Source organism: Epinephelus lanceolatus, chromosome 7, assembly GCF_041903045.1.
Source record: "Epinephelus lanceolatus isolate andai-2023 chromosome 7, ASM4190304v1, whole genome shotgun sequence".
Classification (NCBI taxonomy): Eukaryota; Metazoa; Chordata; class Actinopteri; order Perciformes; family Serranidae; genus Epinephelus; species Epinephelus lanceolatus.
Genome location: NC_135740.1, coordinates 34,587,620 through 34,611,792, shown reverse-complemented (window position 1 = coordinate 34,611,792; position 24,173 = coordinate 34,587,620). Strand labels below are relative to the sequence as shown.

The 24,173-nt window shown below is 40.5% G+C and overlaps 3 protein-coding genes across 4 annotated transcripts in view; 1 reads left to right on the top strand and 2 right to left on the bottom strand.

The window, feature by feature from the left end:
* Window positions 1-12: 12 nt before the first annotated feature.
* LOC144463835 (immunoglobulin kappa light chain-like) lies at window positions 13-5,109 on the bottom strand. Of its 2 annotated transcripts, XM_078169479.1 has the most exons (6): window positions 4,846-5,109; window positions 4,391-4,732; window positions 3,954-4,289; window positions 3,567-3,683; window positions 2,174-2,226; window positions 13-955 (listed from the first exon to the last, which is right to left on the bottom strand). In XM_078169479.1, the coding sequence occupies exons 1-6, from the start codon at window positions 4,886-4,888 to the stop codon at window positions 806-808; spliced, it is 1,041 nt and encodes a 346-aa protein (XP_078025605.1). In that variant the 5' UTR covers window positions 4,889-5,109; the 3' UTR covers window positions 13-805. The 2 variants fall into 2 exon arrangements, with proteins under 2 accessions (XP_078025605.1, XP_078025606.1); XM_078169480.1 differs by lacking the exon at window positions 2,174-2,226 and having other exon boundaries at window positions 854-955.
* Window positions 13-24,173, bottom strand: part of LOC144463833 (immunoglobulin kappa light chain-like) — a 31,018-nt gene continuing 6,857 nt past the window's right edge. The window contains exon 7 of the transcript XR_013491838.1: window positions 13-368. The gene's annotated coding sequence lies outside the window, so the exon portion shown is untranslated. The remainder of the gene's footprint in view (window positions 369-24,173) is intronic.
* LOC144463866 (signal-regulatory protein beta-2-like) lies at window positions 11,252-19,217 on the top strand. Its single transcript, XM_078169645.1, has 7 exons — window positions 11,252-11,303; window positions 11,591-11,701; window positions 12,071-12,150; window positions 17,459-17,465; window positions 18,198-18,503; window positions 18,613-18,966; window positions 19,075-19,217. The coding sequence occupies exons 1-7, from the start codon at window positions 11,252-11,254 to the stop codon at window positions 19,215-19,217; spliced, it is 1,053 nt and encodes a 350-aa protein (XP_078025771.1).

Sequence of the window (24,173 nt, the reverse complement as noted above, 5' to 3'; positions counted from 1 at the left end):
CTGAAATCAATCCAAAAGACACAAACAGAATTTATTCTAAACTTAACAACTTTACAGGTATACTGTCGTATTTGTGATGAATGAAGATGCAGTCACTTCATATGAGAAGACAATATAATTATCTTATGCCATATTCTTGTGTCAACAAAACAACAGAAGCAAACAGAAGTCCACAGACATGTAATGATGGTCTCTTACTAAAATACAGGCACATATGTGAACTGTGGCAACACATTAACAACTGAAAATCTGATGATGTCCCACAAAATCTGCTGAGTGCAAAACTTATGTTTATATGGATGGGTGGCAGTTGGGAATAAAAAGCTATGTGTGAACTGAGCTGAAGATCAGTATATAGGCTTGGGGACCTTTGCACAGGCCCTGCTCTATCTATACATAAATGTGGGGAAGTAAACAATTGGCATTACTGTGGTGGCATCTCCCTATAATACAAGTGCTTTTGAATGCAAGCTGTGCGAATAAGTGAACCTTCACTTTTGATTTTTAGGTAACATTACTTTTCAAATTGATGTAGAACTTTGGGAAGAATGTGTGCAGCTCTCAGCTGCTCCAACACCAGTGGAAAACCTTGGAAAAAACTCTGCTTACTGAGCTAACATAAATGGGCTAAGACACTGTCTCGGAGCTGCGGTGGTCCCACATAATAAATTAATGCAGTCAGCTAACTGTGACGTTAGTGTGAAAAACATCATTAGTCACTCTAAGTCGTCAATGACCACAAAGGTAACATCATTCTGTTGCATTAATAGCAGCACAGAACACACAAAGCGGCCATCGGATTTGTCTACAGAGAGGGGTGTTGCTGGTTGTGGTAATCTGCTTTTACAAAAGAGTACACACACTCTGGTGTGTTTTTGATCTTCCTCTTTCCTCTTTTCACTTTCCTTGTAGAAAACTCCAGTGCTGCATAGTTCACGGCCTCTTCTTCACCATCCTGCATAAAATGTAATAATATATTTGTGTGTTAATGACAAATATTTCAGAGATTAGAGCTGTAACATATAAACAAAGTGAGGTTAACATACTTTCTTTAATTAATATAATATCACAGTCAACACTGTTACATGTATGTCTTAACTTTATCCATATTTATCATGTAGTAACTGAACACTTTATTATACATTTGTTGTATGTTCATTATATTAAATGTCTCTTGTACAAAGGATCTGCTAAATGAAACTGACTAGTCCATAGCCATTGAGTGCACAGTTGCCCACGTACAGTTACACATGGTGTGTGTTTGGGATACAGGTCATAGGAAATTGCAGATTAAATAGTCAACTGAACCCATTAAGAAGAGCAATGTATTCAGACAGAGTTTTTGTGAATTGATAGTACAATTGCAACCACAGCGATCTGTTGCATTTTAGCCATTTTTCTGTTGTTATAGCGCCACCAAGTTGCCAATTAGAGTTAAATTTCTCCAGTCACCTTGAGGTGTCCTGTTCAACATATCTACCAAGTGTAGTAAAAATCGATATGGCGGTAAGGCCTAGATAAGAAATTAGTTCTCTCTCTCCCCATTTTGTTTGATGGGGTCAATAATGGAGGGGTCCCCTCAGATTATGTGTGGTCATATGCCTACAAAGTTGCGTGGTGATGGGTGAAACCCTTGAGATGTTATACACCTTTATGTGATGAGCCACGCCCTCCGCAATATTCATTGCCTTATAGAAGCTTTAGATATTGGTCCCTAGATTATGTTCACTGAGTTTCATGCAGATCGGTCAAACTTCCTAGGAAGAGATCGATTTGAAGTGTTTTTCAAAAAAATTTAAAATGGCAGAAAAACTACATAACTGGAAGTTATGGGTTCTTGAGGCAGATTTGTTCCTCATGAGGAGAGGCATCTCTGTGCAAAGTTTCATGTCTCTACAGCATACGGGGCATGAAATATGCCCATTCAAAGTTTGCAATTTCAATCAGTTGCTATAGCGCCCCCCTTTGGCCAATTGATGTAATATTGCTTCATTCGCATCCTCCCATGACCCTTTACCACTGTGCCAAATTTCACATGGATTGACCAAGTCAGTGAGGAGAAAAACGTGGAACAGACACACCCACAGTGTGGGTGTTTTTGTCATTATATAGTAAGATAAGGGCAGCAAAACATCACATGCCCACACAGGACAACACACTGTCACATATTTACCAGATGATTAGACTGATCCACAGTTAATCTGTCATGTCCAAGATGATGGGAAGCTGTGTTAAACAAAGAAGAAAAAAAAACCCAAATCATTCAGTGAGATTTTTGTCTTAAATCACATTTTCAGTTTAAGTCTTTCCAATTAAACACATTCACTCATGTACTGCGCTTAATACAGCTTCAATGTTTGTTAATGAAGACCTAAAAAAATGATAGCCATCACAGTATCTTAATTTAATGTTGTTTCAATGAATTATGGCCCTTTTCTTTATAACAAGCATGACAAAAGAAATCACTAGTAGCTAGCTAGCTGACATTACATTGTTATCACTGCTTTGTGCATGACAGTTTTGCATTTTGACATATTTCCATGTCACATTCCCCCGTTTGATGGCATATGATGCCCAAAATAAAACTTAAGTCCATCAGAGGAGTTGCTGCACTTGTTAACGCTCCTCTAATATCAGTGCAGGCTGGCAGGGTAGGAGCACGGATTACTAAAGAGTTAGCCTTCAGAGCACCGCTAGTTTCCTGCTAATGAAGCAGTGTTCTTTTCTATGCCTCCGCAGTGCGGTCAGCCGTGGCTGGAGGCATTATGTTCTCAGGTGGTCAGTACGCCCGTCCATCCCATTCTCATGAACACCCTGAGGGAATTTTGCACAAACGTCCATTTGGACTCAATGATGAACTGATTGGATTTTAGTGGTCAAAGGTCAAGGCCATTGTGACCTTGTCTGTATTATTCTTGAACACGATACGTCCCAACAACTTCGAGACAATTTCTCGGATTTGGCACAAATGTTTACTTGGACTCAGCATTGAACTGATTAGATTTTAGTGGTCAAAGGTCAACTTCACTGTGACATCATGATGTCCTGGAAAAACATGGTCATCATTCAGCGTCATAACTCAGCAACAGAAAGGGAAACATTTGGTCAGATACTGAATTGGTGACACTAGTCTTGGGTGTCCATCTTGAAACTGTGCTGATTATATCATCTTTGCCGCCATGGGGAAGATGTGTGTGAGGCATTCATGTTTTCACAGACATGGATGTAAACTGTAACTGCAACTTGACTGGTTTTTAGAGACATACAACTGTGATGCTGTAAGTCTAGTTATTTGATAACTTGTTTGATCAGTTAATAGCATGAAACTTAAGTAGTGAACAAATTGCGAGTGTTCTGACATCTGCAGAAGGCTACCTGTAGCCCACGCAAGATAAAGCAACACTGAAGAATACTGCATACTTGCAGTGTCTGGCAGCACTTACCATGTCCCTTTACATAAACCCCAGCAGACAGATGACGTATCAGGATTGTTTCGGCCCACTATAACCCCTGGCTGCTCCTCAAAACGTTTTCACTGACCTGAAAGAAAAAAATGGTGACCCTACCTTTGCAGTGTTCACAAACTTTCCTTCGATTTCCGTAGAAGATAAGGACGACAATCACAGTCACACAGCAGGCCAACAGGACTCCAAGAGCAAGGACTACTGGTTCAAGTTCTGATCCTGAATCAAAGCATTGAGCATTATTTAATCAGTGACTTTTGGGAGTCAGTGGCACAGTGGCATTTGTCAGCAGGCACAACTGGTAAGTCAATGTTCAATTTACTATTTAGTCATAAGTATCTGCTCTGTAACTGTAATGTGATACAGTAAGAAACTATCAGACTCATAATCATGATATGTGACATACATTAAACATTAACATAATTTAACCAGGCTAAATTAATTCTTATAAGATGCACATTTGACTTAAATACGACTGTAAACACGTACTTGTTTCCACTTTAGTTCCTTCACCAAACAGGATCTCTCCACATGTGACCACAGCACAGTAGTAAGTCCCAGTATCAGAGGAGGTCTGTATAGTTTTGGACAGACTGTAGAAACAACTTCTCTCCTGTTGTTTGTCTCTGTCAGTGTAAATGATGCTTGGATGAGATTCTCCTGATCCAGATCTGAGCCAGTACACTCTGTCTTCACCTGGACACTCATCTTTGTTGGTTTTGTTCATGGAAAGAAGTGAACACTGGAGATTCACTCTGTCGCCTGGCTGGACCGACTCAGTCTCCGGACTTTGTTTCACATGAAAACGTTTCTGCTGATTACTATCTGCATGAGTCAGGAAAAGAAATATCAGAAGTACTTAATGATCTAAACTGTTTGTAGGACATAAAAACTTGGCACAAACACTGAAAGTAAAAGATATTTACCATTCACAGCCAAGAAGATGCCTTCGCTGAAACTCCATGAATACGCCACTCCATAGTGACAGAAGTATGTTGCTTCGTCCTCTTTGCTGACATTTGTGATGGTAAGAAGATGAGCAGCTCCTTTTGTTGCTTTGAACCGTGGGTTGTCAAACTGTTCACTTACTGTTAACTGACCCTGAACTGCAGCAACGACTGTTTGGGCCATATATCCAAGAGACTGTTTGTACCAGTAAAAGAATTTGCCATCCTTCTCAGAAACTGGACACTGCAAAGTAACATTCCCACCAAGTTCAACCACAGTCAGAGAGATCTGATGAGGAACCTCTGCAGTTTGAAGCAGAGCTGAAGAAAAGAGGCAAACAGTAGCAGAATTACAACATGAGGGGACAAAGTCAAAAGGTAAAGTATTTGCCATTGACATCGTCTTTCTCTCTCTGGGTAAGAATTGCACTTACACCCTGTACTAAGAAGAATCAAAGCAGCCAGTCCTCCGATCATTGTGGTACAGCACCTTGGTCTTGCACTGCTGATGTCTTCCCACCCAAATGAAGATTTAGTCAAGAGGTGATCAAGGTTTACAAAGTAGACATCGCTGTGATTGGCTGAACTGTGGAAAATGATCTTCCCCCTCCTTACAGTTAGCAAACATGTGATCTGTTTTCATTCGATGGGACGTCTACACGTTGTTGTTGTTAAGGTTTCAAAGCAGTGTCTTTATTCTCACCACATGACTGAATTTATTGTTTCCGTAATAGCCAGTATTGTGCGTGTGGGTGTGTTTTGTGTGTACGTACTGTGAGAACAAGCACTGGAAGTCTTTCAACAGCAACATCTGTCTAATTGACACACTGTATTTAAAGGTTGCAATGTGAGGCAATATTTTGATTGTGATCACTGTCATGTTTTAGCAGCACACGCACAAGGTCGTACATGCACATGCACATGATGACACAATACACATTTTCTGCCACATTCATGCCATTCTATTGGTCAACAGATGGTGAAGGTTACATGCAAAGAAATGTAGCAATGCAGGAGGAAGACGTCTCTTAGCTAGCAAACACAACTATAAACAATGAAGGTTCGAAGGTATTTATAAAAAACTGTTTCATATGTTTTATAAGAGAGTTAATCCTCCAGGAAACACACAGTGTGTTTCCTTAAACATAACTGAATTTTTACAAGTAAATTCCACAGCCTGCCTTAAATAGAATTAGAAAAGTCAAAATCTTTGGCTTCATTAGCGGCATGAGGCTGTACTTCCCTTTGCTTCTTGTGGCTGTGCTAAGCTACAGTAAGGAAAAGTCATCCTGGAGTTAGAGTGAAATGTTTGATATTTGTTTAAATTTGAACGTCCAAAGAATGTTTGATATAATATTGGCTAGAAACGTAGGATGTAGCCCGCAGGTTTGATTGACAGTTGCAGGGGAAAGGTGAGAGGAAATGTGGCCAAAACCACAGAGATGTGAAAACTCACAGGTAAACATATGTGTGAGAGAAAGAGGGCTCTCTCTTTTTGTCCCAGACAAGTTTGTACAGTTTGTATTTTACATGTTGTTTTGCTTTCTAAACACATCTGAAACTTAATTGCCCTCAGTCCTATTCACAGAGAACCCCTCCCCCCACGTCTGTGTTTTATACGGCGCACACAGGATAAGAGAAGTCTGTATTTTACATTTATTTACTGATTTATCCTCCATATATGATGCACAGTCATTTGTAACTGCACTCTACACAACACACAAACACTACACAGCACCACAGCAGTGTTAAACAGTGTTCACCTCCTTTTTTCTTTTAACCGATTCTGTCACATCACAACATTGTAGACCTGATTTCACAACAGACATTTTGATTTGTCATAGCAGGAGAAGCACAGGTGAAACCAGTAACATTAAGCACGGACCCTTTACAGATATTGTACATGTTACCATACATTTTTGCCATATGAACATTGAGAAAGAAAGTGTGTGTGTGTGTGTGTGTGTGGTTTCAAAAGTGAACTGCTGTGTATCTGTTCAACACAACTGGAAAATTTGTTGAGGCATAGCTAACACATATACATCCTGATATGTTATTCTCTAGACACAATCAATCTTGCTATGTCAGAAAAACAACATGTCAATAAGATAAACTAATATTCTGATATACTAAATATGTCAGGGCATAACTACTGAAATGAATGAACCCCTCCATCTCTCTGGTCTCACAGCACTTTGTAAAGACCCTCTGCATGTCAAGCAAAGCCACATGCAACAGCTACACTGACAGACACAGGCTGTGGTGGGCCGTTTCTCTCCCTTTGACCAACCATCAAGGCTGTTTACTCAGAACAGACCTGACGATGGGCTTCAACAGGATGTGTAGTGAGAGGAGAGATACAAGAGGCTTCAGCAGGCTAACTTTAGTTTCACAAACTGAAATGATTGATTTACTTTTACGTGTATGTTACTGTGCTCATTTAAAGAACAAATCATGTCCCTTTGTTTTGTGTTTTTAAAATGGAACCAAAAGCATCTGAAACTGTGTGGCAGATGAGCTTAAGCTTGTTTTTGATTTAATTTTAAATGTTAATATATTGATTCATTCATCATTAATGTGGACAGGCTGTAAGTCCATCACTGAACCAAGTGATGTACACTGGAACAGACTTTAGTGAGTAAACCTCTGAGTCAATAATCAGGCAAACTAAAGATCACAGTTCAAACTCTGCTCTTGACAAAAACACCAGGGTGGGACCAGTGAGTGATTAACACATCCTCCTTCTGACAGCTACCACCAATGAAAAGCACCAAACCACTGAGAGTTTCATCAAAAAAAAAAAAGTGTGTGTGTGTGTCCAACCAGAGACAGTGTTAGGCCTGGGAGTCTGAGGCTTCAGCCCTGAATGTTTCATGAATAGCCCAGATCTAAATAGGCTGTATATATATTTTTAAATCATTAGAATAAACCTAATAATAAAAATTTAAAAAGCCCTGGAACTACTAACATGTCATTTAGTTTGTGCATTAAATCCCTCAAAACAAATACGACATCATTAATCACAAACACAACTTTTGGTCCTCTTTGTCTTTCGAGCAGCACATTTTGTGTGACTTTGTACAAGAGACAGAACACACTGGTAATCACTTTAATGTGCAGCTGGTGAAGGTGGAGTTCATTTCAAATGCTTTGAATACTGCTGGGTGGAATAAAATATAATTACCGTTTTTAACATCACAATTCATAATTTGTCAATAAAATGTTACAACACCTTTCAGGGGTAAAAAAGATGCCAGAGTGCATAAAAAAAAGCATCAAAACAGAGCTGGTTTGTAAAAGAAAAAAATCTTGGGGGCGGATCCTAGAAACGCTCCTGTGTCCAACCCTCCTGAACCCTTTACCTCCTGTTAGTTTTTGTTTTATGAATGCTATTCCACTTACCTTTTTCAAAGCAGCAGTAAAGCCCAGCGTCCTGAGGCTGAAACACAGAGTGAGAAAGGTAGAACAGCCTCTTTGTACTGACACCTTAGTTTGAAGCCCAACCACCACAATCCTGAAGTTTCCATGCAGCATTTTTCTGTCAGTGGTGAATATAAATGTGTGTTTGTGTTTGTGTGTGAAAGTACAGAGTGTGTTTTGGCTCGTTGTTAACAATATGCTGACCCTGATGAAAACCACAACCTGCTGGTCTAACAAATGCTGTGGCAGTTTCGGCCCTATAGATAGATGCGCTTTCTGTCTTTCTTTTCTTTCTCTGTATGTCTTTGTACTGGACTGCAGTTTATTCTGTTAATGTTATAGAGATGCTGTCAACCATACAGTTTGTTGACACAGGATTGTTTTACACATGTTAATCACCTTGTTAATCACTGGTGTATCTCATTAGTGGTTTTTTCCCAGGGTCACATGGCTTCTCTCCCTCAGATAAAAACATGTAGGTCAGAAACTCTAAATCAGCTCCAGGTGAATGTTCCTGTGATACAAGAGGCTTCAGCAGGCTAACTTTTCACCTTATTAATGTGCTCATTCACAGTACAAATATCTATCAGTCCTGTGTTTTTAAATATGCAAACAAAGGTGTCAACAACTGCAATCTCACAATTTCACAGATGCTCATTAGTTTATGTTTTGTTTTAATTTTAATGTAGATTTATTGATTGATTCAACATTAATTTGAACAGGCTGCCGGTCCATAATTGCACCAAGTGACGTTAGCAAGGCTGTCAAACCTGTCTGCAGATAATCAGGCAAACTACAGATCACAGTTCAAACTCCTGCTCCTGACATAAAGACCAGGGTGGGGCCAGTGAGTGATTAGCACCTCCTCCCTCTGACAGCTACCACCAGTGACAAGCACCAAACCACTGAGAGTAGGTGCAACTGGGTCATGGTGTGTGTCCAACCCTCCTGAACTCTTCACCCACCTTTGTGAGTTCTTGTGATATTAAAAATAAACATAACAGTTATATAGTGTTGTTCAACTTTCCTTTTGACAGCAGCAGTAAAGCCCAGCGTCCTGAGGCTGAAACACAGAGTGAGAAAGGTAGAACAGCCTCTTTGTACTGACACATTAGTTTGAAGCCCGACCACAACGATGCTGAAGTTTCCATGCAGCATTTGTTTATCGTAACTGTGAGCGTGTGTTTGTCTGTGTGTGCAAAGGGTGTTTTGGCTCGTTGTCAACAATATGTTGACCGTGATGAAAAGCACAAACCAAAACCTGCTGGTCTGACGAATGTGATGAGTTTTGGTCCTATAGATAGATGGGTTGACTGTATATCTATTTTTATTCTCCTTGCACCTTTCAAGTTGGCGGGAAACCTGAACTCTGTTTAATCATTATTTTGATTCCAGAGTTTGTGGTGTTGGACTGCATTATATTGTCAGGTGTTCCTGTTACTGTCATAGTGACGGTGTCAACCATACATTATGGTTTGTTTTACACATGTTAATCACCTTGTTAATCACTGGTGTATCTCATTAGTGGTTTTCTCCCAGGGTCACATGGCTTCTCTCCCTCAGATAAAAACATGTAGGTCAGAAACTCTAAATCAGCTCCAGGTGAATGTTCCTGTGATACTGTGAGAGTGTCGCTCTGCTGCTGTCTGTCAGCAGCTCTCTGAAAAGAAGTGAAGTGAGTATAGAGGATGGATGGTTTAACAGCCCTCCTCTGTACGCTGTGCTCTTCCTGCTGATGTGACTGACAGGCAGAGTGGGCGGGTCATCACTGATGATGTGGAGTGTTTGAATTGGCTGGCTCACACACTATTTACGATGGCTCCTCTGTCTTTGTCACTGTGGCAAATGGCTGGATACATCTTTTTATACGCACACAAATCAAAAGGCCTTTATTTTTACAAGTAGATTACATGTCATGCATTTATATTTCAAGATTTGTGGTATTAGTACTCTTTTTACAATAATTATTTGCTTTTGAAAAACGGAACTGTAAATCTTCTTCTTCATTTGTTGAATAATTCAGTAAAATATGGCAGTAATGTAATGAGAGCAAATGACCAATGTCAAAACTAATCTAACACTAAGGAGTCATTGATTGTAGTTTTTGAATGTATTGAATTTATCTGCTAAATATGTGCACAAATACAGGCACTTAATTGCGTGAAGCACACTCATGGCTTGGATTGGCAGCAACTGCGGAGTAGGGCTGCCCCTGACTAAGAATTTTCCTCATCGACCATTTAGGGCCATTAGTTGACTAGTCGCCCATATGTTTACGACATTAATTTAATTCTTAAATGATATATTTTGGACGGGGCAACACAATGGTTTGAGTTCAAGGTGTGAGAAAGAATAGTATCAGTAACATTGTTAACACTGTGCTACATTACAGAGAAATACAAAACCGTACTGATGAACCTTCATTAATATAGGCCTATATTTTATCTACAAGTGCACGTCACACACTGAGCAACACCTGTTAATGACGCTGTCGGCAAAGCAGTAATGATTGTGCTAAGTGGCTAATGGGCATGTAGCTACTTCCATGTTTCAGATGATACGTCATGTATATAGTCAACCAATGAAGATGAGTTTACATATCACCTTGGGTTCGTCCTTTACCTTCTCAAAATGATCCCACACTTTGGATTTCCTGCCCGACATATTATTAACTAGCCTGTGGAATAACCGCAGGTACCAACCCTGGAAATTAGGAACCGTATACATGCTGCATTTATAACCATCTGGAAAACACAAAGTCGGGTGCTGTGAGCTACTCTTGTGCCTTTTCTGTGCCAGCTTTCAAGGGCGGTGGCAGGTTGGCATCTTCTTCCAGGAGCTGTTTGTAAGTGTGTAGACCTATCGTCTGTGGGACAGATGTAAAGCTCTGGGTAGCCCTGCACTAACATGATCAACTTTTCTGTATTTATCAGACTGAATATTTACAGAAGAAGGGAAAGATATCTGTCAGCTGTGATTGGTTTGTAACGTGACTCCTATCTGACTGGTCCATCTACTACCCCTTTTCCACCAAAGCAGTTCCAGTGCTGGTTCAGGGCCAGTGCTGAATTTGGAACCGGTTTTCCTGTTTCGACAGACAAAAGAACTGGCTCTGGACCAGAAAAAACAGTTCCAGAGTGACACCACTTTTTTGCTGGACTAGAAGAACGAACCACATACGTCACGGGGAAGAGGGCTGGGTTATTGAGACCAACAACAATAACTGAGACTGTGTGAAGCTAGCAGATAAGCAACAAGCTTAAAAAGTTAAAAAAAAAAGATTACCGGGACCAAAAGAAGGACCTCGGCCAAAGCGGCAACGGGCGGTCAAGGAGAAATCCGCATTTCGATGTCCTGGACTCGGTCCTAGGTGACAGACCGGCGTGCCAAGTGACCGGAGCTCTAAACTCAGCCACTGCAATGCTGGAGGTGATGGTGGACGAAAGCGTAACGCTGCCGCAAATGGAACCTGGTAAGTTTATTTTCAAACATTTTCGCCTGGCATACAGTTGTTTAGTTTTACCAGTTTCTTCAGATAACTGTTGTGTCCCAATTTAGGGCCCACACAGCTATTGTTTGTGATGTCTGCTTGGGTTAATGTTAACTCATCAGCAGGCTAGCCTTGGTAACATTAGCTAACGTTAGCAAGTTATTTAGCCATGGGCTCAACTACCAGCCCCACTTTCAGTTGGCTAAACATTGTATAATGTGTAGTGGACAAGTCACTGTTTAAAGCGCTGTTTTTCATGTGGTCTATAGAGTTATCTGCCATCGAACAAGACGATGCTAACTTGGAGCTAACGTCGCCACTCCACTGCAGCTCGCCAACACCATCCAGCAGCTCAGGTCAAAGCCATCAGACCAGACCAGGTAAGAGTTGTTGTGCTGTTTATCCAATAGTTTGTCTCACCTGTCTTACCTAAAAGTATGACTTGATAATATAAATATGTGCTGTGATAAATGAACAATCATTCATACACAATCCCCTACCACCCATGACTGCTGCCATTGAACCAGGGCAGCTACATACTCCAGTTAGCAATACTATGCACAATTGTCACTGTTACTTTTATACCCACATCCTCATTTCCATATGGTGTGAAGTCTGTATACTGTGTCTTAAGACTAGTGCTGATTGTTGAGCTGACATGATTTTTACACTGTACTGCTGAACCTGTGTTTATCTACTTATGAATTAATAAAAAACTTTTAAACTGCTTCTTCTATTCTTGTACACAGGGAAGAAGAAGAGAGACAGCAACACAGAGCTGCTGGCATACCTGGAGACAGCAGACGAGACTCAGATAGCACACATACATGTACATCTGGCCGACGTTGGCCCGATGTATCAAGTTTAGATCATTAAGACGTAGCAGAGAGAGCGTTTGCTCATTGCCAAGACGTCGCTGAGACGTCGGCCTTTAATCAAAAATGACCACCACGCGAGAAACAAATTCCAACTTCACCACTGTATTTATGTTTTTTTTAGCATTTCAGCTGTCTTTTAGCCAGATTGAAGGCTTTGGGTCCGTCACTCTGCTTGACTGATAAATTGCCCATAAAATCACATTAACAACATACCGAAGGAATCCTTAAACTTCACTATTTGACCTCTGCGCTCCTCTCACCCACACTTGAGTACCGGTTCCGCGATACAGTGTCGGCCCGCTCCGCCTTACCTCCACGCTCCTCTCCACTCCTCTCAACCACACTTGAGCACCCGTCCAGGGCCCCGGAGGTCAGGCCGGGGGGCCGCGCAACCACGGGTGGCAGCTCCGGGCACTTCCACTTTAACCCAAAATGAGTGCTCACGATAACCAGATGAGCAGATAACGTCAACTAGGGAAAATAAAATGAAAACACCACAGTTTTAGCCTGTTAGCTAACATGAGCTAAACCGCTAAACTAGCACACCTGTGAAGTGGAAACCATTTCAGGTGACTACCTCTTGAAGCTCATCGAGAGAATGCCAAGAGTGTACAAAGCAGTAATCAGAGCAAAGGGTGGCTATTTTGAAGAAACTAGAATATAAAACATGTTTTCAGTTATTTCACCTTTTTTTGTTAAGTACATAACTCCACATGTGTTCATTCATAGTTTTGATGCCTTCAGTGAGAATCTACAATGTAAATAGTCATGAAAATAAAGAAAACGCATTGAATGAGAAGGTGTGTCCAAACTTTTGGCCTGTACTGTATGTGCAGATACAAACAGGGTCTTGCAGATCTGCATTCATAGCATGTGAATGTGCTGTACATTTAATGTATGAGGAAATGTACAGCACATTTGAAATGTAATATATCATTTTATTGAGTTTATAGAGTGCCGAAGTCACGCCCCTTCCGGTAGAGCCCATGGGACCTTAGATCGGAAAAAAATATGAATGGCACTGAATAAGGAGAGAAATATTATCTTTTGTTCCCGTTTGAGTTGCGACATGAAATCTAAATATGTTGTTAATGAATTTAAAACATACATTTTAAGCTCAAGAAAGTCAAACTTTGTGGTAAAACTGTTGAGATATAAGCTTTTTAATTAGAAAGACTCAAGAGTACACAGGAGGAGGTCGCATATGTGACGTCATAGCTTTCGCTCGCTTCCTGCAGCTTGGCCTCCCCGCTTAAATTCCACTGTTTTATGATTAATTGATTTATGATTGAAGATGTCTGTGTGTTTTGTGCCAGGTTGCAGTCACTCCAAGCTGCAGGAAGTGAGCGAAAGCTATGACGTCACATACTTGACCGCCTCCTGTGTACTTTTTCTAATTACATTTTTTTTCAAAAGCTTATATCGCAACAGTTTTACCACAAAGTATGACTTTCTTGATCTTAAAATTTATGTTTTAAATTCATTAACAACATATTTGGATTTCATGTCACAACTCAAACGGGACCAAAAGATAATATTTCTCTCCTCATTCACTGCCATTCATATTTTTTCCGATCTAAGGTCCCATGAGCTTCACTGGAAGGGGCGTGACTTCGGCACTCTATTACGTTCTATTGATGCCATATGTATGAACGCAGCCAAAATTATCAAGAAAATTAAGTGACAAACCAAGAATGTTGTTAGTGAGGCATATGGGTTAAGAAAATGAGGTTAAACATAAATCACTGACTTGTATTTTCATACAGTTTATTTACATGCATTTCAAATAGTAGGGTTCATTTCACAGAGCTAAGCATCCTCTTTTGTCCAGCTGAAACTACAATAAAGTAGCCCTCAGTTGTCTAAATAAGTACACATACACATTTGCGTTGTGAATTAGCTGTGCTCTGCCAGCTAACGTTATCTTACAAAAAAGGCTAACATAATCTCAAATTCAGTGTTAGTAAGAGACAAACCATGTTAGATTATTACCTGTCTTCTGGAACGTAATCGCTGTCTATACAGCAGCACAAATACGATGTATCTGCTGTGTTTGGATAGTGACCAAAAGAATGAGATCACAGGTACAAGCGGCCGTAATAAATTTTCTCTGTGGGGTGGCTGGACTCAGCCTTAGAGATAGGGTAAGGAGCTCAGACATCTGGAGGGAGCTCGGAGTAGAGCTGCTGCTCCTTTGCGTTCAAAATGGTAAGTTGAGGTAGTTCAAGCATCTGATCAGGATGCCTCATGAGCGGCTCCTGTTGAAGGTGTTTGGGGCACATCCCACTAGTAGAAGGCCCCAGGGCAGACCCAGAACACATTGGAGGAATTACATATCTCATCTGACCTGGGAACGCCATGGGGTCCTCCAGGAGGAGCTGGAAAGCGTTGCTGGGGAGAGGGATGTCTAGGTTGCTTTGCTTGGCCTGCTGCCCCTGCAACCTGGCTTTGGATGAGCGGATGAAAATGGATGGATGGTATACATTTTTCTTTCTCTGTTGTTACTCACTGCTCCAATATTATGTTTAGGATGCAAAGACAATCATGTCCATGTAGTTTGGAAGCCAAATCCTCCGGAATGATCATGTCTTTGAAACGACATCTGTTGAAGCTGGAGATGATGTGACTTTGAGTTGTATCCACCAGATTTCTGAATACCAGGAAACTTTATTTTGGTGATATTTTACTTTGTAGACACAATCAGTCTTGCTATGTCAGAAAAACAACATGTCAATAAGATAAACTAATATTCTGATATACTAAATATGTCAGGGCATAACTACTGAAATGAATGAACCCCTCCATCTCTCTGGTCTCACAGCACTTTGTAAAGACCCTCTGCATGTCAAGCAAAGCCACATGCAACAGCTACACTGACAGACACAGGCTGTGGTGGGCCGTTTCTCCTCCCTTTGACCAACCATCAAGGCTGTTTACTCAGAACAGACCTGACGAGGGGCTTCAACAGGATGTGTAGTGAGAGGAGAGATACAAGAGGCTTCAGCAGGCTAACTTTTCACCTTGTTAATGTGCTCATTCACAGTACAAATATCTATCAGTCCTGTGGTTTTAAATATGCAAACAAAGGTGTCAACAACTGCAATCTTACAATTTCACAGATGCACATTAGTTTATGTTTTGTTTAAATTTTAATGTAGATTTATTGATTGATTCAACATTAATTTGAACAGGCTGCCGGTCCATAACTGCACCAAGTGACGTTAGCAAGGCTGTCAAACCTGTCTGCAGATAATCAGGCAAACTACAAATCACAGTTCAAACTCCTGCTCCTGACAGAAAGACCAGGGTGGGACCAGTGAGTGATTAGCACCTCCTCCCTCTGACAGCTACCACCAATGACAAGCACCAAACAGCTGAGAGTAAGTGCAACTGGGTCATGGTGTGTGTCCAACCCTCCTGAACCCTTCACCCACCTTTGTGAGTTCTTGTGATATTAAAAATAAACATAACAGTTATATAGTGTTGTTCAACTTTCCTTTTGACAGCAGCAGTAAAGCCCAGCGTCCTGAGGCTGAAACACAGAGTGAGAAAGGTAGAACAGCCTCTTTGTACTGACACCTTAGTTTGAAGCCCGACCACAACGATGCTGAAGTTTCCATGCAGCATTTGTTTATCGTAACTGTGAGCGTGTGTTTGTCTGTGTGTGCAAAGGGTGTTTTGGCTCGTTGTCAACAATATGTTGACCGTGATGAAAAGCACAAACCACAACCTGCTGGTCGAACAAATGTGATGAGTTTTGGTCCTATAGATAGATGGGTTGACTGTATATCTATTTTTATTCTCCTTGCACCTTTCAAGTTGGCAGGAAACCTGAACTCTGTTTAATCATTACTTTGATTCCAGAGTTTGTGGACTGCATTATATTGTCAGGTGTTCCTGTTACTGTCATAGTGACGGTGTCAACCATACATTATGGTTTGTTTTACACATGTTAATCACCTTGTTAATCACTGGTGTATCTCATTAGTGGTTTTCTCCCAGGGTCACATGGCTTCTCTCCCTCAGATAAAAACATGTAGGTCAGAAACTCTAAATCAGCTCCAGGTGAATGTTCCTGTGATACTGTGAGAGTGTCGCTCTGCTGCTGTCTGTCAGCAGCTCTCTGAAAAGAAGTGAAGTGAGTATAGAGGATGGATGGTTTAACAGCCCTCCTCTGTACGCTGTGCTCTTCCTGCTGATATGACTGACAGGCAGTGGGCGGGTCTTCACTGATGATGTGGAGCATCTCAGTTGGTTGGCTTGCTCAGTATTTAAGATGGCTCCTCTGTCTTTGTCACTGTGGCAAATGGCTGGATTGGATATACTATCATAGACTGACAGGTAAATTACATGTCACACAAATATATTTTAAGGCTAGTGGTATCAGTGCCCTTTTTCATTGATATTCAGCTTTGAAAAAAAGTTGACTGGAAATCTTCAGTTTGTTAAAGGTAGGTTGTGGAGGATTAAAAACCAATGTACAGACTCATACAGCAGTAATTCCTCTCAGTCATCACTTATCAATCAATCAATCAAACTTTATTTATAGAGCACTTTTCATACAAAAGAAGCAGCCCAACAAACAATAGACACAAGAGATATCCCCCTTTCTCCCACAAATACTCACACATACGTACAGGTACACACACACACACACACACACACACACACACACACACACACACGCATGCAGATTTAAAAACACTGAGAAAACACTATCCTACACTCACCACTTTGAAGTGAGGAAACACCAGAGAGAAGATAATCGATACTATAGAGAGGTAAAGATAACTGTATCAATTAAAATTCAGTAAATATCTAACAGATAAAAATAATAAAATAAATAAAATTCAGATAAAAGCCAGACTAAAAAGGTAGGTCTTGAGTTTGCTTTTAAAAATGTCCACATTCTCTGTTTTCCTCAGGTCCTCAGGCAAACTGTTCCACAAACGTGGGCCGTAGTGATAAAAGGAGGCCTCACCATATGTTTTGGTTAAAACTTCTGGAGTAATTAAAAGGCCGCTGCCTGAAGGCCTGAGAGTTCCAGAGGGCTCATATGTTAAAAGCAAATCAGATAAATAATTAGGACCAAGACCATTTAAAGCTTTAAAAACCATTAAGAGGATCTTCAAATTGATTCACTTATGACCCACTGAAGTGTGTGACGGTATTTACCTGCAGAGACTCTGCCCTCTGCGTGGTTCTTATTTTATTTTTATTTTCTGTGTTCGTGGCATTTATGGGCGTGTCTCCCCACAGAGCTCAGGTCAGGTCGGGGCTTTTTAAAATGTAGCTGAAAAAAATCTCCAATATAGTGAGACAAAATACCAAATCTGGTGTCGGTTGTTATTTAACTTGTGTTTACAAACAGTAACCAACAGTCCAACATATATACAAAAAAGTGGCAGTTATTTAATTTAATTTGGAAATATATTCATATTTGACTTTGTCATTTCCATCCCTCAGTGGGCTCGGAGACAACAGATTTATGACAGGAATGCTGCATTGCAAACTGAGAAAGTTGAGTTTTACAGACAAAGGCATTAACTTGTGTTTACTCTCAGTGTCAGTTATAGAAACCTGAAGACAGACACATGAAACAGAGGCGTGCTGTTGGGTTTGTTTCATGTAGGAAAGCGGGCTGATTTTATTTCCTCTGTGTAAGTACGGTGAAATGCCTGTATAATGAGAGGCCAATCAGATTGCTTTGAAATGTTCCCTCCCACTTTCCATGATTACATTAGGGTGAATCATCTTCTAATACGCTCTAATTTAGCTGCAGTTACAAGTGGATTAACATGAAAATGGTGATCATATTTTATTTGCTGCTCGTGCTCAATATTGGACGTAAGTATATTTACAGAGGTCAGATTTACTCCAGATATATGTTATAAGTTTATAATATATACAGATATATATTTAAAGTATTGTTATGTTCTTGCAGTAATTTAGGAGAGAGCACATATGATTGTTGTTAATGTAAAGTTCATCTTTTCAGGATGCACAGTAAACCAGATCTTTGAGACAAAGACTGTTGGTGTTGGAGCTGATGTGACACTGACTTGTCCCCGCAACTCTTCAGGAAGCATTTTTTGGATCAGGCTTGTTTCTGGAGACATTCCAAAAGTATTAGCAAAAACATATAGTTTTGAGAGTGATCCTCGCATTACAGCCACAGAAGAGCCTGGAAAATTTGTCCTGCACATTGAAAAAGGAAAGCAAAGTGATACAGCAGTTTACCTCTGTGTGAAAATACACCAACAAAACCTTACATTTTTGAAAGGAGCAGACGTGAGAGTTGAAGGTAAATACATATCTTAATTTAATTACAGCTTTATTTTAATTATGTCGACATTTGTCTTTTGTTTAAACGTGAGTAATTGAAGTTTTAAATTTTCTTCTCAATTTCCCAGGACCAGAACCTGATATCACTACCGTCACTCAAGACTTTCCATCTGATCCAGTCCGTCCAGGAGACTCAGTGACTCTGCAGTGTTCAGTCCTCTCTGACTCTGAGAAAAAGTCATGTCCAGGAAATCACAGTGTGTTCTGGTTCAGAGCCGCATCAGATGAATTTCATCCTAGTGCCATTTACGCATACGGAAACAGTGCTGAGTGTGAGAAGAGTCCTGAACCTCACTCTCCACAGAAATGTGTCTACAGCTTCTCTAAGAGCGTCAGCTCCTCTGATGCCGGGACTTATTACTGTGCTGTGGCCACATGTGGAGAGATATTATTTGGAAATGGAACAAAACTGGACGTTGAAGGTAAGTGCACCCTGTTTCTATCTAATAGTTGAATTATCATCATCTTATCTATTAACATAAAATATTTATTACTATTTCATAACTTTGATTGTTTCTTTAATTTTTCAGATATCAGCCACTGTGATTCACAGAATACAGTTCTGTTTCTGGTGTGTGCTGCTTTGGCTTTAAGTCTGATCGTTATAGCCGTCCTTGTTCATGCCATCAGGACAAAATCCTGCGATTGTTCCAATGGTGAGAGACGTTACTGATACATTCATCTATTGAACTGTGTTTCACACAAGATTATATCATTCAGTTCACATTTCTGTTGTGTTTAAATCAACGTGCAGTGTCATTCATCTTCAATGACGTTAAATCCGTTCCTTTTTTATGATCTCTTATCTTTTTTTTAATAATACAGCTGCTGCCACTCTGCAAACAAATGCTGCGACAGCCAGTTGTGATCAGCAAAGTCAGCAGGTGAGGATTTTAAAGAAAAGTTGTCAGTAATGTTTATTTATTTACATGTATACACAATAAAATCTGCTCTCATTTTCAATTTTTGCACTTGTTTCCTCAGAGAAATGCAGAGTCTTTGGTTTATTGTACACCAAACTTTACCAGGAGGAAAGCTGGCAGAGGAGGGAGAAGAAATCAAAGACAAGAAGAGACCATCTACACTGATGTCAGGGCTTTCATGATATATGATTAATCTAAACCATGAATCCTCTTATTGAGGCTATTGTTATTTTTTGCTTTAGCAGCACTGGTGCTTGCATTTCATCTAAAACATGATATATCACATTATATAACATCACATACATCACAACATGTATCACTGTGAATCCCATATCTAATAATTTTGTTTCAGTTTTTGTGCAGTTTATCAGTACATTTTTTAAAGAGGTGGTGATGCATCTGCCTAACGTGACTTTTTGAAGGATTCATCTTGAAAGAGTCGAGAGAAGAGTCAACTCTGTCTCTTTTCTCTGTGATACCATATAAGGTGATAGACTTCTTCCCCAGTCCCTCAGCTTTGCATTGCTGCAGTTCAAAACGTGAACATGCCTTGTGTCATTTTTGGTTAATAAACATCCACATCTATAATGAACTCCTCTTTACTTTGTGTGTGTGTGTGTGTGTGTGTGTGTGTGTGTGTGTGTGTGTGTGCACGCAGATTGAAATATCATGACATTCATGGTCCCCAGGGGATGTATGTGAATAAATCTGGTGATAATCTGACTTTTCATTTAGTGCAACCAGCAGGTTAACACTTACGGTGTTGTGTAAAACAGATTGCCATGAAAATTGGTCCACACAGTCACTTTCCCCACAAGATAAATTGTAATTAAACTAGAAAAGCACTCAGAGAGTGCACACCTCCGCCAAGTAGGTGATATTCCCTCCCCCTCTGCATCAGATTTTGCAGCCTGCATCACAGTTAAGTTATTTGCATCACTATCATTATTAGGTTATATATGCCTTCACAATGGAGACACTGTGGTGTATTTATTTGATTTTTATTTTGTACCAACACAAAATATAATATGTTTTTTTGTGTTTTTCACTTTCTTTTTCTCCAACACAGAACATTAATTTCAACTTTAGAATTACAACAATATTTAGCAAGTAGAACAAGACGTGCTTTCCGGCCACCAGATGGCACTATTTTCAACGTCTTAATTGCTGCTATCATCTGTCCCATTATTCACCTTTCCTGAAAATTTCATCAAAATCCGTTCATAACTTTTTGAGTTATTTTGCAGACAAACAAACAAACAAACAAAAAGACCAACACCGGCGACAACATAACCTCCTTGGCGGAGGTAATAAGCCAAAAAGCTGCCAGACTGTTGACATTGCCCTCAGCTTATAAAATGTTGGCATGCTGAAACACCCAATGGTGATGGTGGTAAACATGTTATCTTTCACAATTGTCCTCAGTTTATAAGAAATTCAGAGCTACACCAGAACATTTATGAACAGGTCTTACTTTACTACTAATTTGTGTGTAATGTTAGCATGTTAGCATGTTTCCACTAATTACTTGGACTGACGTAACGTTAGTAGCGTTAGCTTTGCAAGCGAAGGCTGCAGGTAACAGCTTTGCTGTGTTAGGATTATGTTATGTCTTCACTGTGTATCTTCACATAAAAGAATACTCTGACCATTTGTGAGGTATGCCCTTTCTCTATCATTTTCATATTGAGACAACATGATCGATATCTTTTTTGTGTCTGTACGTCCAGTGGCTGGGTCTCAGCGGTTAGCATTGCGCTTATAGGGGGTCAGTACGTCCTGCGCTGTGATCCGTGGAGGGATACACCGGTGAGCAGGCACAGACGTAGCTTGTAAACAAAACTCAGCTGTTTATTTAGCCTAGTGATATCTCAGGACTATAGTAGCTGCAATGGACGACTTTGAACGCGATTTTGAAGAGTTTCTTGTAGCGGACACAGACCCAGAGCCATACCTGTTTGAGCCGGAGTACACAGATGAGGAACTCCCATGTGTAGGATGCTGAGCGGGCGAGAAGAGAGGCTGAATCCTCCGCTCCCATTTTGCTGCACAGAATGGGACTCGGTGCTACCATCGTTGGGGAGATATATCATCAGGAGGAAAAGCGCCGCAGAGAGTGCATCACAAGGAGTGAAAACTTTGCAGCAATCACTAATCCTGGTGTGATTGAAACTTTTTTTCATGTTCCTAAGATGAACTGGAAAAAACGTCCAGGCCTGCAGGAGCTGATGGACAGCTTTCAGTCGGGTGAGTAATATCGTCCGTGTCGTCTCTTTGTTTGCTTTTACCGAGTGACCTAGCGTACCTGCCCCAGAGCCAGCTGCAGCTGTTGCTCACCGGTGTATCCCTCCGCGCAAGATGTACTGACCCCCTACTAGCGCCAAGATATCCATCATGTTGTCTCAATATGAAAATGATAGAGAAAGGGCATAACTCCCAAATCGTCGGAGTATTCTTTTCACATAATAATGCAGACTCAGCAGATGACTTGTTAACTGTTTATTCCTCCTTACACCGAACGTACACGGCTGCTTCGGTTATTACATTACCCAGAATAACTTGAGGCTCACACTACTACGGTAGCCTTAGTAGCTCAAAATACACAACAGATAAGATTAGATCAGAACAGAAACGCGACAGGAGAATTTACTGAGTAATTTTGCTGTTTCCACTAATTACTTGGACTGACCTGACGTTAGTTAATCCTCTCGCTCTCCAAAACAAATGCATGTGGTAATTGCCGGCTGCAGTCGGAATTTTACGACACCAGGCTGTGGGTGTCATACCGCTTCGACCAAAGGGGCGCTATAATCAACAAAAACAAAAAGTTCCGCACAGCTGCTTTAAACTAGCAGAAACTATCAGAGAGGACGGGATGCCAGATTAGATTTTGGTGTAATATGAAACATTATAGTTTCCTTCTTAGTAGAATTATGTGCTGTTCTTCACTCTGCACACTGTCTCACCATGCAGGAATTACTGAACAGGCCTACAGGGCACAGGCCCAGGGACCCAAAGTGTAAGGGTGGACCCCTGGCCCTCACCTGCAAGATGCCACTCAAATTTACACAAACTGACCCAAGACAGATTCATAATGACCACAAAAGATACAAAATTACCTCTAAAAGGCACAAACAACTACAGAGGGATATAAAACCACAAAAAGATTCATTATGACAACATAAAGATGCAGAACAATGACACAAAAAGAGGCTAAACTTTACCAGATATTACCCGTCTGTGTCTTGCTCCTACTGTATGTTCCTATCTGTGCCCAGGGGCCCACTGTCTGATTTAATGCAGGAGAAGTTATATCTCTCCAGCAGCAAGCAGCTACAGACACCATGTCAACTGTTATTATCACATACAAACAAAAGAGTTCTTCACACAGAAATAGATTTCATCAACACAAAATCTCCCCTGAAACAAAAAGTTCACTCTAAGACCAGTGTGGCAGGAAATGCACTTTAAGTCTAAGTTCTGTGATAACCAATCAGATGCATTTGACAGTGTGACATACAGTATTGTGTTCATGTGACATCACCTCCTTAACCCACTGAAATACCAGCAAGTTTCCAAATCACAGACAGTGTCAAGATGATCCTGTTATGGGTTACACTGCTTGTTCTTCATCAAGGATGTGAGTGCGCTGTGTAATCTTAACTACATATTTTCTCATTTGAGTATCTGCATGCAAACTAGATGTATGGTTGCTCATGTTATTACCTTTCTGCATCATATAGTAATTGTCATTTAGTGTTTCATGTGTTGTATTTTCATGTAATCCAGATGTGCTGGTTCCAGTGACCACAGTTCAACTTGGTGAACCTGTGACTTTAACTTGTGTTTTGCCTGATGAGTTTAACGACAGACTCTACTGGTACAAGCAGAGTGCCGGGGAGACTCTGAAATTAATTGTGAGACTGCGTAAACATGTAAATCGTGTGTATGGACCAGAGTTTTCTGCCGTGAGATTGGATGTGAAGGTTTATAAGAGTATTAGCAGTCTGAGCATTTGGAGGACGATTCAAGAAGATGAGGGAATGTATCACTGTGCAGTCATGGAGTGGACTGAGATTACCTGGAGTGGCACCTATTTGTCATTAAAAGGTAATATGTCAAAGCTTGTGTGGAGATGCCAAACCTTTAACACAGTTCTGTATCACACAGGAAACACTCAGAGGACATCAAACTATGCTGTTGTTCAGTGGCCGACAGTATCTGATCCAGTCCGTCCAGGAGCCTCAATGTCTCGCTGCCTGTGACATGATGTTGCAAGGAAGCAAGGAGGCTCTTGGGAAGTGCTGTGATAATTTCAGCTTAGTGCGTCTAAAAATATACATACTACTGTTTATGTACACAAAAGTACTGAATAGTAGAACACATATTGGGCATGTAATGCATAGTATGCAATTTGGGACACAGCGTCAGTTTTTTTTTGTGTCCCTGTGTGTATCTGTCAGTGAACTAGAAGTGACGTGGCATTTATGATTTAGTAATAACAGCAGTGGGATATAACCTACTGCATTTACAAGAATTGGTACCTGAAAAACACTCCAAGTTTAGACAAAGTCATAGACATCTCATAGTCTAGTGATGGATGAGAAAGAGAGGTAACACAATTCACACAGACCAGGATAGAACCAGTGTGGCAGGAAATTAACTTTGAATCTAGATTCTGCGACAACCAATCAGATGCATTTGAC

Excerpts from the sequence above, each read along its gene's own strand:
- LOC144463835 (XM_078169479.1), bottom strand. The coding sequence starts at position 4,888 with ATGATCGGAGGACTGGCTGCTTTGATTCTTCTTAGTACAGGGT. Across the intron at positions 4,290-4,390 it reads CATCTTCTTGGCTGTGAATG|ATAGTAATCAGCAGAAACGT; the intron begins GTAAATATCTTT and ends TGACTCATGCAG. Across the intron at positions 3,684-3,953 it reads AGGAACTAAAGTGGAAACAA|GATCAGAACTTGAACCAGTA; the intron begins GTACGTGTTTAC and ends GCTTTGATTCAG.
- LOC144463866 (XM_078169645.1), top strand. The coding sequence starts at position 11,252 with ATGCTGGAGGTGATGGTGGACGAAAGCGTAACGCTGCCGCAAATGGAA. Across the intron at positions 11,702-12,070 it reads AAGCCATCAGACCAGACCAG|GGAAGAAGAAGAGAGACAGC; the intron begins GTAAGAGTTGTT and ends TCTTGTACACAG. Across the intron at positions 18,504-18,612 it reads AGCAGACGTGAGAGTTGAAG|GACCAGAACCTGATATCACT; the intron begins GTAAATACATAT and ends TCAATTTCCCAG.